The sequence below is a fragment of the Lissotriton vulgaris genome, unplaced genomic scaffold (assembly GCF_964263255.1).
Source record: "Lissotriton vulgaris unplaced genomic scaffold, aLisVul1.2 SCAFFOLD_924, whole genome shotgun sequence".
NCBI lineage: Eukaryota > Metazoa > Chordata > Amphibia > Caudata > Salamandridae > Lissotriton > Lissotriton vulgaris.
Window position 1 is genome coordinate 472,243 of NW_028247319.1, and position 14,594 is coordinate 486,836.

Consider the following 14,594-nt stretch of genomic DNA (forward strand, 5'->3'; position numbering starts at 1 on the left):
GTTGATAGAGGCTCCAGTATGGACCCAATTCCGGAGATAATGGGTCTACCCGGTGGTGGTCTTTGGGGTTTATGCACCTTTGGCAGACAATAGAAATAGGGGATTGTGGGATGAGAGGTGCACAGAAATTGTCCTTCCTGAGGGGTGATCCATCCTTGCGATGTGGCCTCCTCTACCAGATGGTTGATTTTGTTTTTTAATCTCTCGGTTGGGTCATCTTTTAGAAGTTGATAGGATCTGTGGTCCTGTAACTGTCTCAAACATTCCTGTCTGTAGGTGTCTTTGTCTAGGATGACAATACCTCCGCCCTTGTCTGCAGGCTTAATTATGATGGAATCGTTGGTCGTAAGTGCTTGCAGAGCTAATTTCTCTTTATTTGGTAGGTTGACATAGGATCTTGGTTTCTTTGTTTTGAACAGTCGGTCGATATCTGTTTCTACTGCCTCCTCAAAAGTTTGGACCCTTGTTGGTAATCCAATAGTAGTGGGATTGAAGGTGGAGGGTCTCTTCAAACCAGTGTTGGCAACAGATCCAATGTTATCAACTGGATTTTGTTTTGCAAAAAAGTAGTGCAGTCTCACCTTTCTAAATAGTTTTGAGATCTCGATTTGAGTGTTGAACTGGTCTCCTTCGTGAGTGGCCACAAAACCAAGCCCACGATTTAGGAGATTCTCTTCATCGAGGGAGAGGACATGGGAGGTCAAATTAATCACGAGGCTGGGTGGTCGGTTGTCCCGCTCGTTCCAGCTCCCTCTTGTGGTATCCTCTTGCCACTCCTCAGGTCCATGGTCGGTTGTTGTACCGGGGATGCCCAGCGGACTTGTGGTCCTTGACCTTGTCTCCTCCTCCCTCTGTTGCTCCTCTGGCCATACAACAAATCCAAGGTCAGCAGCCTTTTTTAGGGTATTTGTGGTGGGAAGAAGGGATGTCCCATTGGAGGGAAATTGGGGCCATACATCCAGGGACCCGGTTGCCAATATTGTTGGAAGTTATTTTGACCGAAGTTGTTGCCTCTGCGGCCTCTTCTGTTACCACGTCCTTTCGAAGGACCTCCGATACCTCGTTGTGATGTATCTGAATCGCTGGAGTTATCATCCGAGCTGGAGGTGGCGTAGTTAGAGCCTCTTCGGCCTCCATTCTGATTGTACGTGGGTGGGACATATGAGTCACTAGTATATGGGTATACTTTCTCTCTGGAGAACTTGGCTAGGTCTTTTTTGAATTTCTCCATTTTCGTGAAGAGTATCGATTCCTTAAACTCGGTGTTCTTCTTGTTGGTGTCGTCCTGTCCGGTTTTAAAGGCAGGGTTTTTTAGGGTAGTTTTGATTTTACCCTCTAGAAGTTGTATTTCAACCAATATTTTGTCAGCTACCCGTTTAGCCGTTTTGATGATTAGGACCAACCAGTCTCTAGTACACCGCCAGGCAATGAGAGACCAGTCTTTAAGGAATTCTTTATCATCCAAAAATAACCTTGGGCTATTGGTCACAATGAGACCTGATGGTGCACAGTTACCATGCAGGTATTGTGCCATTATGATGCCGTGTACAGTGGTTCTGGTGTGGGATTTTTTTAAAACTAAGATCTTATTCCACCCCTCGTCCGGAGTGTTTGTTACGAGGGGGGCATTTTCTAGCAGGCTAGGGTTTTCATCCAGAATATTTTGGATTTCCGCTTCCTCAAAAGCCAAACCACTGTTTGATGCCATTATACGTGTTTTTGTCTATTACCAAGTTCCTACGTAAAGGGAGTGTCCTGTGACTGAAACTTATCGTCAAAAACAGAGCTGAAAAAACAGACAAAATGTGCTGTTAAGGATGACCGACAAATAAAACGTTTGTCCGTATTTTCAGAGAGACCCACAGCCGAGGCTGTACACAATCACAAAACAAAACTACTTAGGGGAGGGTCTGAGGGCTGTTTAACGACTCTATACTGGATACATGCCCCAATCATATACCTATAACTACAAGAAGTACCCAGGAGTCAGTGTTTTGCTCGAGACTTACTACTTTGTGACTTGTGCTGTGCAAGTGCAAGTGTACACCGACATTCAGTATGCAACTAGGGGCAGGAAAAATTCCCATCAGTTGCCGCTCTGTACCACCATTTTTTCATCATTTGGGGACTCCATACCAAGGAGTTGGCACACAGAACTGGTCACACTGTGAGTGGTGGGTGGACCGTGTGGGTATGAAGACCGATGTGAGTGGTATTTTAAGAATGATGTCGGCAAGGTATACACTTGAGCAACCGATAATACCCGATCATTGTCCAGATGTCGGTAAATTCTTATTCAAAATTGAGCAAAAATGGGTGTACAAACTTAATAGTGACAAAGATGGTCTCAATGAACCCATTCCATGGATGTCACTATAACTACACATAGTCTTCCTCAAAAAGTCCAATACCACTGTTTACCGTCTAGCGAGGAACTACAACTCCCATCATGCATCACACTCGCCCAGCACTCTCCACAGATATACCCGCCCATTTCCCTTGCTCGGTGCCTCCCCAGAAGAGCTCAGAGGGACGTTTGGAGACACTGACGGAGAGGTGAGTGCCTTAGGTAGTCCTCTACGAGCAACAATACGGGCATCGAACACCCTACTACGGCCCGTATTGTTACACGTAGCTATCTCGGTCTGTCACCGAATACATTGTTACATACCTAGTTCTCTTGCTTAGTCCTACTGACACGGTTGAATGTCCCTGTTATTGTTCTTTTGCTAAACAGAGCAGTGCTCCTTTTCTACCTGAGCTCCTGCCAGGTGAGGTGAGGGGCCTTCCCCACAAGTATTGGGTGAGTGTTACTATGTTCGTGCTTAATTGCATATCCGTGAGCACTGGAATAGCGTAATGTTGTTAGTGCATTCCATAATTCTATGTTGTGTTTTTCTCTTTTCGTCTCTCCTTTTGTGACTTGTTTTTAGACTGTGCATTTTTCACTTATGTAAGCAAGCAGTAGCAAAATCATGGTCCTGAAGAATGCATAGGGAACACTCCTGTTAAATGCAGAAACATGTTGACCACTTGCATGTAGATATATTGTTAAATCTACCTCTTTGCACCTATTTTTAACTTTAGGGGTCCGAGAAAAACCAATAAATTATTTTTTCTACTCGAGTCCACCTAATTTTACTCACTTTCACTCATCCTTCACCGCACTGCTTCCCTCAAGTGTATACCTTGCCGACATCATTCTTAAAATACCACTCACATCGGTCTTCATACCCACACGGTCCACCCACCACTCACAGTGTGACCAGTTCTGTGTGCCAACTCCTTGGTATGGAGTCCCCAAATGATGAAAAAATGGTGGTACAGAGCGGCAACTGATGGGAATTTTTCCTGCCCCTAGTTGCATACTGAATGTCGGTGTACACTTGCACTTGCACAGCACAAGTCACAAAGTAGTAAGTCTCGAGCAAAACACTGACTCCTGGGTACTTCTTGTAGTTATAGGTATATGATTGGGGCATGTATCCAGTATAGAGTCGTTAAACAGCCCTCAGACCCTCCCCTAAGTAGTTTTGTTTTGTGATTGTGTACAGCCTCGGCTGTGGGTCTCTCTGAAAATACGGACAAACGTTTTATTTGTCGGTCATCCTTAACAGCACATTTTGTCTGTTTTTTCAGCTCTGTTTTTGACGATAAGTTTCAGTCACAGGACACTCCCTTTACGTAGGAACTTGGTAATAGACAAAAACACGTATAATGGCATCAAACAGTGGTTTGGCTTTTGAGGAAGCGGAAATCCAAAATATTCTGGATGAAAACCCTAGCCTGCTAGAAAATGCCCCCCTCGTAACAAACACTCCGGACGAGGGGTGGAATAAGATCTTAGTTTTAAAAAAATCCCACACCAGAACCACTGTACACGGCATCATAATGGCACAATACCTGCATGGTAACTGTGCACCATCAGGTCTCATTGTGACCAATAGCCCAAGGTTATTTTTGGATGATAAAGAATTCCTTAAAGACTGGTCTCTCATTGCCTGGCGGTGTACTAGAGACTGGTTGGTCCTAATCATCAAAACGGCTAAACGGGTAGCTGACAAAATATTGGTTGAAATACAACTTCTAGAGGGTAAAATCAAAACTACCCTAAAAAACCCTGCCTTTAAAACCGGACAGGACGACACCAACAAGAACACAGAGTTTAAGGAATCGATACTCTTCACGAAAATGGAGAAATTCAAAAAAGACCTAGCCAAGTTCTCCAGAGAGAAAGTATACCCATATACTAGTGACTCATATGTCCCACCCACGTACAATCAGAATGGAGGCCGAAGAGGCTCTAACTACGCCACCTCCAGCTCGGATGATAACTCCAGCGATTCAGATACATCACAACGAGGTATCGGAGGTCCTTCGAAAGGACGTGGTAACAGAAGAGGCCGCAGAGGCAACAACTTCGGTCAAAATAACTTCCAACAATATTGGCAACCGGGTCCCTGGATGTATGGCCCCAATTTCCCTCCAATGGGACATCCCTTCTTCCCACCACAAATACAACAAATCCAAGGTCAGCAGCCTTTTTTAGGGTATGGCCAGAGGAGCAACAGAGGGAGGAGGAGACAAGGTCAAGGACCACAAGTCCGCTGGGCATCCCCGGTACAACAACCGACCATGGACCTGAGGAGTGGCAAGAGGATACCACAAGAGGGAGCTGGAACGAGCGGGACAACCGACCACCCAGCCTCGTGATTAATTTGAGCTCCCATGTCCTCTCCCTCGATGAAGAGAATCTCCAAAATCGTGGGCTTGGTTTTGTGGCCACTCACGAAGGAGACCAGTTCAACACTCAAATCGAGATCTCAAAACTATTTAGAAAGGTGAGACTGCACTACTTTTTTGCAAAACAAAATCCAGTTGATAACATTGGATCTGTTGCCAACACTGGTTTGAAGAGACCCTCCACCTTCAATCCCACTACTATTGGATTACCAACAAGGGTCCAAACTTTTGAGGAGGCAGTAGAAACAGATATCGACCGACTGTTCAAAACAAAGAAACCAAGATCCTATGTCAACCTACCAAATAAAGAGAAATTAGCTCTGCAAGCACTTACGACCAACGATTCCATCATAATTAAGCCTGCAGACAAGGGCGGAGGTATTGTCATCCTAGACAAAGACACCTACAGACAGGAATGTTTGAGACAGTTACAGGACCACAGATCCTATCAACTTCTAAAAGATGACCCAACCGAGAGATTAAAAAACAAAATCAACCATCTGGTAGAGGAGGCCACATCGCAAGGATGGATCACCCCTCAGGAAGGACAATTTCTGTGCACCTCTCATCCCACAATCCCCTATTTCTATTGTCTGCCAAAGGTGCATAAACCCCAAAGACCACCACCGGGTAGACCCATTATCTCCGGAATTGGGTCCATACTGGAGCCTCTATCAACCTTTGTTGATTTTTTCCTGAATCCCATTGTGAAAGAAATGCCTACCTATCTGAAGGACACAAAAGATGTACTTCGACTCTTACCAACTATCGAATTTGACCCTAGTCAGGACCTACTAGTATCCTTTGATGTAGAGTCCCTATATACATCTATCCCCCAAACCGAAACCTTGGAAGTAGTAGGCAACATCCTCCAACAAAGAGACCTACAAACAATCACTCCGGTCTCATTTATCATGGAGTTGGCAGAACTAGCAATGAAGGAAAACTACTTCAAATTTGAGGATACCATCTACCTCCAGACATCTGGCACCAGCATGGGCAGTGTTTTTGCGCCAAGCTTGGCGAATCTGTACGTCCATGCTTTAGAACAAACTAAAATCTTGCATCAGGACAATCCTTACTATGTATCGCTCCGACTCTGGAAGCGATACATAGACGATATCCTTGTGGTATGGAGAGGCACTGAGACCAGCCTTCAGGAATTCCACGGTTGGCTAAACAACTGTAATCAGTTTCTGAAATTCACTGTGGAATGCAGTAAAAGGGAATTGCCATTCCTTGACCTCCTAATTGTAGTCACAGAAGAAGGGCTCAATACAGAACTGTACAGAAAACCGATGGCACGCAACTCGTTGCTTAATTTTGAAAGTTGCCACCCGAGATCCCTAAGAGAAAATTTACCATTTGGACAATTTCTCAGATTGAAAAGAAACTGCTCAACTAAAGAATCATTCGAAAAACATTCTGGGACACTCTCCAAATTCTTGCGAGAAAAGAAGTATCCGGCGAGGATTATCCGCCAGTCCAAGAAAAGAGCCTCTAATAATAACAGAGAGGCCCTCTTAGAGGTAGCCATTCAAAAAGAGAAGACCCAGAGGATGACTTTCGTGAACACGTTTCACACAAGGTCCAATGAAGTTCGGAAGATCATAACTAAACACTGGTCCATTCTGAACACCAGTGGAGACACTCTACCACCACCCCTTTTTGCATTCAAGAGAGGACCGAACATAAGAGATCATCTGGTCCATACCAGACCGAAAAACAGAACACCCCGACAAATCGGAACATTATGGGATATGCCACCTGTGCAAGGACATCACCCATGTGGCAATTGCTCAGCATGCCCTCAAACCACGAGAACCACCAGTGTTGACATTGGAACATCGCGCCCCTGGCAGCAGCGCAGGTTCACCAACTGTAATAGCGAAAACACGATCTACATGATCACGTGCCCTTGCTCAAAGAGGTACGTCGGCATGACAACCCGCAAAACAAAAATCAGAATTGGAGAACACAAAAGCACAGTCCGCTGTCGAAAACAAGCTACTCGATTAACAGCACACTTTTTAGAGAAAGGACATGGGCCGAGCGAATTTCAATGGACGATCTTAGAGCAACCGATAATACCCGATCATTGTCCAGATGTCGGTAAATTCTTATTCAAAATTGAGCAAAAATGGGTGTACAAACTTAATAGTGACAAAGATGGTCTCAATGAACCCATTCCATGGATGTCACTATAACTACACATAGTCTTCCTCAAAAAGTCCAATACCACTGTTTACCGTCTAGCGAGGAACTACAACTCCCATCATGCATCACACTCGCCCAGCACTCTCCACAGATATACCCGCCCATTTCCCTTGCTCGGTGCCTCCCCAGAAGAGCCCAGAGGGACGTTTGGAGACACTGACGGAGAGGTGAGTGCCTTAGGTAGTCCTCTACGAGCAACAATACGGGCATCGAACACCCTACTACGGCCCGTATTGTTACACGTAGCTATCTCGGTCTGTCACCGAATACATTGTTACATACCTAGTTCTCTTGCTTAGTCCTACTGACACGGTTGAATGTCCCTGTTATTGTTCTTTTGCTAAACAGAGCAGTGCTCCTTTTCTACCTGAGCTCCTGCCAGGTGAGGTGAGGCGCCTTCCCCACAAGTATTGGGTGAGTGTTACTATGTTCGTGCTTAATTGCATATCCGTGAGCACTGGAATAGCGTAATGTTGTTAGTGCATTCCATAATTCTATGTTGTGTTTTTCTCTTTTCGTCTCTCCTTTTGTGACTTGTTTTTAGACTGTGGCGGAGATTCTACACCTGCTTTCCAGGTGAAAATTTTCCATTTTAACTTTCATTTTTCACTTATGTAAGCAAGCAGTAGCAAAATCATGGTCCTGAAGAATGCATAGGGAACACTCCTGTTAAATGCAGAAACATGTTGACCACTTGCATGTAGATATATTGTTAAATCTACCTCTTTGCACCTATTTTTAACTTTAGGGGTCCGAGAAAAACCAATAAATTATTTTTTCTACTCGAGTCCACCTAATTTTACTCACTTTCACTCATCCTTCACCGCACTGCTTCCCTCAAGTGTATACCTTGCCGACATCATTCTTAAAATACCACTCACATCGGTCTTCATACCCACACGGTCCACCCACCACTCACAGTGTGACCAGTTCTGTGTGCCAACTCCTTGGTATGGAGTCCCCAAATGATGAAAAAATGGTGGTACAGTGCGGCAACTGATGGGAATTTTTCCTGCCCCTAGTTGCATACTGAATGTCGGTGTACACTTGCACTTGCACAGCACAAGTCACAAAGTAGTAAGTCTCGAGCAAAACACTGACTCCTGGGTACTTCTTGTAGTTATAGATATCTCCTCTACCTCCCATATCTTGTTTTTCGAATATTATGCTCATGTCAACATTTATGATAGTGGACAATGTTCTGTGAACATTTGCATAGTACTTATTTGCGGTCTCATTTTATGAACGGCACTTGTCTGGCATGGGTGAAAGTTGCGAAGAGCAAAGCTTGTGCTGTTCTTTGCTGTGCTGTAGTGATATTGTACATTTAGTTGCTGTTTTAATGTACGTTATGTTACTGTGGCTACAAATGTACTTCATGCTTTATTGGTCAGTGCCAAGTATTGAACCCACTGATCTCTTCAATATTAGTGATCTGAGTTACTGGTGCAGTACTGTGCACTGTGGATGTACAGCACATATACTGTGTGTTGTACTGGGCTGCAGATATGTTGCTGTACATGAAATCATTACCGTAATTTGATGCATTACATGGACCACGTTCTGCTCTCTATTTGGTGGTGAACATGCTCGGTACTTTACATAAATATTTACTACTTGGACCTGATGTAGTGCCTTATTTGACTGAAATAAGAATTATACAGACTGCGTGTAAAATTTGTCATCACTATAATTTCAATAAGAATGTTAAACGTGATTTGGCAGGCGACATACCTTTCCAATTCCTTTTGGAGAGATGCTCTATCTTTTCTACAACATTTGTTGATTTCTGCTTCCTTCAAAGTGCTACTGATTGCTTTTTGACCTGCATGGTACCTTCTACTTACAGAAGGCTGTGGTCAGTTACCGTCTTCAAATCCATTGCTGCTCTCTCGCCAGTTATCCGGTATTTCCTCTCTGTGTCATGAGGATTCATGGGGTACTGAGACTGTGCTCAATTAGAAGGATATGGCCATAGTTGCAAGTTTGCACAAATGGAGCAGCAGAGAGGACCAGTTGATCTTTTAGGGCCACTGGGTTAAAGTGATGGGAAGAAGACATTAGCAGGTGTGGCAACAGAAAGGAAGGAGGCCATTCTTACATTTCATCCCAGTACACTCCTGAGCTAACACATTCCACTGGAAACATTTAGTTAAATAACTTCTTCTCCAGACAAACCCAGAAGTAACCAATCGAGAAATATATTTAATCTGTTCTAAGATAATATGATGAAGGGAGAATGCATGGTGAAGAATAGTGTTGTATTCAGATTTAGAACTGGGGCAAAGCTTTGTTTCATATTTAGGGTTAGGGACTAATGTTAAATTAGGGACAATGGTGAGACTTCAGGTTCAAAGTTTAATGGTTCGGATAAAGTTGTGGGCACCGGCAGTGCTGAGTTTAGATTTATAATTTTCTATAGGATCAAACATATGGAAGGAGATAGAGATAATGTTAATGTTTCAGAATATAAAAAAAAAACTTTAGGAAAAATAAAAAATATTGCAAAAGTAGCCAGCGTTTTGACGAAGATAACTATTTTAAGGGCAAATATAGCAAAGTGATTTCCAATTTAAAAGGTTCTCAGTTTTTATTTCTGTGAAATTTACAGAGATTAATCTGTGGATTCAGGGACCAGGGTCTCCGAACCCACAACATTTTGCTTTTTTTTCTGTTAGATTCTTGGCAGCTTTCCATTTTAAAATATGTCCCTTTCTTCTTGCAGGTCATTAGCTGTTGGTAGTAAAGTGGGTTACAAATTCTTCTCCCTTTCATCCGTGGATAAGCTTGAACAAATATATGAATGCAGTAAGTGCTCCTTCTAAATCTATTCAAAATCTTTTTAATTCTAGTGTGAATGGAATTTATTTTTAGTGGATATCGAGTACTGTTTGTAAATATCTAATGTGTACAATGCAATTGTTGAAAGATAGGTTTGAATAGGGACTTTGAGATGAACCAAACATACGACACAGACCTTTTGGTTAAATGAAAGGAAGATATGCATGTAGTTGCATGTTAGGTTTAAAGTCATGTTTTTAGGAGCATTAATAGGCTTATCTCGTATTCAGAAAAATGAAAGCTATATTAAATACATTTTATTTTGTAAGCACAGTGCTCTGTTTTACTTCCTAACTTTCTATTTTTGTGAGTATAACCGCTTTTCATTTAGTTCTTTTTACATTTTAGATTGCAACTAGGCATGACTGCCTCTCTTGTCTCGTGTGACAGCATTTAATCTTTTTGTGCATGTCCTGTTCAAGAGGCTAAAGTGTTCTTAAAGCACTAAAATGGTGTGCAGATATGACGTATTGGCAGAAAAGACCATTTAATTCATCCATTCCTTTTAGCTAGCCATTAACATGTAGGGACCATACTGAGTCCCTTCGTACAAGTGGACCATAAAAATCCTTGTTATTTCTTCGTCACAGAATTGAAATTCTCGGGTGGCCCAGTAATTTCAGGGAAATAAGTGAGATATCAGTATTTTGGAGAATAACATGCAGTAAATCGGTTTTACACTCCAGTTTACGCATGTATTTCCCTAGCGTTTTCACGTGGTGATTTAAGCTACTTTCAGTAGCTAAAATCTCCATGTGAAGAGCTAAAACTTATAACTCCTGTTACTGGGCCCATCAGCATTTACAGGGCAGTTGTAAAGACTGCCAAACTTTTTGATATGCCTCCAAATATGACTTTCCTTTGAGTGTCAGGCTTTCAAAATTTGTTTTTTTTTGTAGGCTGATCATAGGTTTAATATTTGAGCTCAGTTACTGACAGTCCCCCCTAAGAGCCTGGACCATGCCCTGGGTGGGTTCCAGCCTATTATATTGATGTGAAGGTAGAAACTTGAGGCAAGATTCTCTGATGTTTTGGGAACACCTACATCATTAGTCTTACACCAAGCCTAAAATAATTCTACCTAAAAAATCCTTACAGTTTTTTTTTAGGGTAATGAGGAAGTGATCATTGACAGTCTTGTTCCTTCTCTTCTTCCACTTTTTCCCTGCCAACTACATTTGATGTCTGGACACAACTTGGCTTTAGAGAGGGAGATCATAACCTAAAGAGAGCTGTTCCACCATGAGGCACTGCAGCCTTCGGATGGAATGGAATAATGTTCAAACCTCTGGCTGCCTAAAGCAATATGAGCATTTGTGCTGTGGATTTGAAGTTTGAGTATCTGGCGGACCCTGATGCGTTCAATTGCTGTAATCCAGACAGGAGTTAATTCCCCCCAAATTACTGCTCCCTAGTGTTAGCCTTGCTCTCAATTATCATATGGAAATTTTAGGACAAAAACATACCTGTATGCGTGTAAAGATCGAGCCTCCAACTGTAATGCCGTGGTTTGAGCCTAGTTTACCCCTGTGGGCAGTCACTTAACCTCTCTAGCCCTAAACCAAGGACCAAAGTAATCACCTCTGTTTTGTCTGAGTCGATCCCCATCAGTGACTGTCAGTCCGTTTGTTTACAGCCAGCATTCATGTCTGAAAGTGGTGAAAGGATTTTTTTTCTTCACTCAACTGTAGGAGAACCTGGATGCCATATCATTACAAATACAGCTGGTGGCTGGAGACATTGATAAGCGAAGTCATAGAGCGAGCATAAACATTGAGTAAGACGACAGAAAAAAAGATACCTGTGGATTTCTGAAATCAGCATTACACTATGTTAAGGAAAATGGGGACAGCACATCTTCTTGCGAATGAACAATTAAATTCAAACTGGCTTACAACTGGGCCATAAGGATACACCTTAACACTTCAGGAGAATGGCATAGTCACCCGTAAGAAAAGATAGTTCCAGATGAATGAAAGCCATGAACAGTTGAGATCTGCCTCCACAATGATATCACCTAGTACTGCCAGTAGAACCGATTCAACTCTTCTCTGTGTGTGAACACCTGCATGAAAAGGGTCTCAAACAGTATTATTTTCCATGAAGCCCTTGGGTGACCGTTCTTGCAACATGGAGAAATAAAACTGTTTAAACATATAACACATCCTCCAAATCCATAGAGGGCCTTTCAAGTAAAGGATTTTCTTGTGTCTCTTTTTGTTGGGTTTAAAACTTCATTACGCAAACATTTAACTGATGTCCTGCATGTATCACGGAGCCGCAATTCAAAGCCGCATCCCATTGCATCTTTTACACTCTTGCAGTAGCCACATGCAATTAGGATCAATTGGACAGCCATCGATCCCATATTTCCTGTTATTTCGCGTTACAACACCCCCCTTTGTATCTATGTTTCACAGCTGCACCGTATTCCATATCATTTTCTCACTTTAAGGGGACTCTTGCTTCGCCAACAGCATGCTATGTCTCATTTTACAGCCAGGAACACCCCCCTCCCTTTGCCCCCCCACCCCCATTCCCAGATAAAGTGATAGAAGGTTCCTCTAGCTCCTTTACATCGAACACCAAGTTAACTGTGAACCTCAATCCAGTACCCAACCCCCCTCCCCCCGTTTGCCTGTCTTCCAGACCCTTTCTGGACTGAAACATGTCCAATGAAATTAATTTAAAAGAATCCTTCACAGATTAGAGTGAATTGCAAGGGGGGGCTTGCCTGGGGATGATTGCGGACGCGTGAGCGAGGAGCCCCGTGCGAGCCGTACATTTCTCCTGAAAATCGAGCTAGCTGGGACCGAGCTGAGATGTCCCGCTGCCGCCTACATATCCCGGGAGAGGTCGGGAACAGCTGAGCCGAGTTTGGAGTTCGCTGGCTCTGGGCTCGTGGAGCGGCGCTAGTGGGGTATCCTAGAGTGAAGAGGCTGCTCCCCTGGGTGGCGACGTCGGCCTCGGCGCTGCGCAACTCTGTGGCCTGCCGGACTACGACTGCCACCGGGGGGGGCAAGATCAGCCTGGTGTGGAGGCGAACGTCGGCCAGGGAAAGCAGAGAGTGAGGGGGCTCCCTCTGGGCCGAAATAACCTAGGAGGCAGTGGTGTCGCTACTGGGAGCATCGGGAGCAGAGGGTCTTGGTGGCACTGATTCTGCAGGCTGTGGAGGACATCGAATTGGGGGAGCAGGCACCGTGGGCCAACGATTGCGGCGCTGATCCGTTCCACGCCATCTGGAGACCTGGGAATAGAGTGTGGTGCGGTCTAGCACTGGGCGGGGACGCCACAATTTTGGACGCGGGCCTCTGGGCCTGGACTGACCCTGAACCACAACCCGAAGGCGGAGATCCTTCTGCAGAGACCGGGCCGTTCACCTGCTGGGAGAATCCTACCTGTGTATTATCGGGAGCGGCTGGTTGTACTGGACCGTGTTTCCGTAGCTAGGGGAGACCCCAGGAGTGGCAGGGTAACTATACTGCTTTGCCCCTACGATTAAAGCATGGTGTGTATGCTGATTGGACTCCCGTTGCTGCCTGGTGACGTCTGGACCATTGTTGGCTCCTGGCAGTGGGTATACTGTGGTTGGGGGCGCTTCACTGAGGGGTTGCTGGTGCTGTTGAATGCCCTGTTCCCTGCCTGTGGTTAGCGCATTCTGTGCCACTCTAATCTAAGCTAGCGCTCATCCGCAGTGGGTCTGGAACTTCCTCTGTCAAATCCCAATGAGCCACCATGGGAAAATCAAGAAATAAGACTTCTGGGGCAGCGCAGGCCACAGAGGACAGCGCAGCTGAACAGTCACGCCTGGGCCCGGACGACCCTGTCCAACAACAACTTAAGCAAATTCTGGACGTCATCGCTGACACTAAAGCAACCCTCCACCAGGATATCAGTACAGTGGCGGTTGGCCTGGGCCTGTTGCTTGATGAACATAAGAAGCTTGCCAATAGGGTTAAGACACGGAATCCAACGTAGCTGCCATGATGCCGGCCCAGAAGGCGACAGACCAGCAGCTGAGTGCCCTCACGTACAGAGTGTGTATACTGGAACGTAGGGTACAAGATGTGGAAAGACTTATTCGGAGGAACAACGTTGGAGTGGTTAGATTACCTGAGGGAGTGGAGGAGAGCGACATGGTGGACTATCTTGAAAACTGGTTCAAAGCAGTTGTTGACCCGGATGGTTTATCCACCTTTTAAACGCTGGCCCACAGAGTGCCTGCTAAACCGCTAGCTCCGGGTCGACCACCGCGGCCGGTCGTGGCCTGCCTTCGCCACTTCCGGGACAGGGACATGCTACTGCAGAGGGCGAGAACGCACGGTCCCTTCACCGTGGACAATAGCAGTGTTCACTTATTTCCTGACTATACGCTGGAGGTTCAACAGAGGAGGACCTCTTACCTGGAGATCTAGAAAGAATTGTGAGCTGAGGGTCTCCAGTATTCCCTTGTGTTCCCAGCCCGCCTACTCATCGCCCTGGAAGGCACTACTCCTTATTTCAACTCCCCTGATGAAGCATGGGACTGGCTCGAGGGCTACAAGGGTGGACTGACCAGAGGTCAACACCGCAAGGGACTGAAGCCCAGGATCAAGAAACCCGGGATACCCCTCCGTCTTAGAACTTGGAGGAGAGTCCAGAGACAGCCTTCCTTGTCACAAGCTGCAAAGGAATGAGCAGCAACACTACAAGCAGTAGTATCGCTGTCGCAGAACCGGAGCCCACCTCCATCGGATGTGGAAGCGGGATCATCTAAGGAGTAGCTAGCCAATGACACGTCACTTAGTAGCAGT

At 44.9% G+C, this 14,594-nt stretch overlaps 1 protein-coding gene across 2 annotated transcripts in view; it reads left to right on the plus strand.

The window, feature by feature from the left end:
• Nucleotides 1-14,594, plus strand: part of WIPI2 (WD repeat domain, phosphoinositide interacting 2) — a 190,831-nt gene that overhangs the window by 25,935 nt on the left and 150,302 nt on the right. The window contains exon 2 of one of the 2 annotated variants that reach the window (XM_086949684.1): nt 9,686-9,768. The exons of the other annotated variant lie outside the window; for it this stretch is intronic. Within the exon in view, the coding sequence (XP_086805810.1) occupies nt 9,686-9,768 (83 nt within the window). The remainder of the gene's footprint in view (nt 1-9,685; nt 9,769-14,594) is intronic. 2 annotated transcript variants of the gene reach the window in all.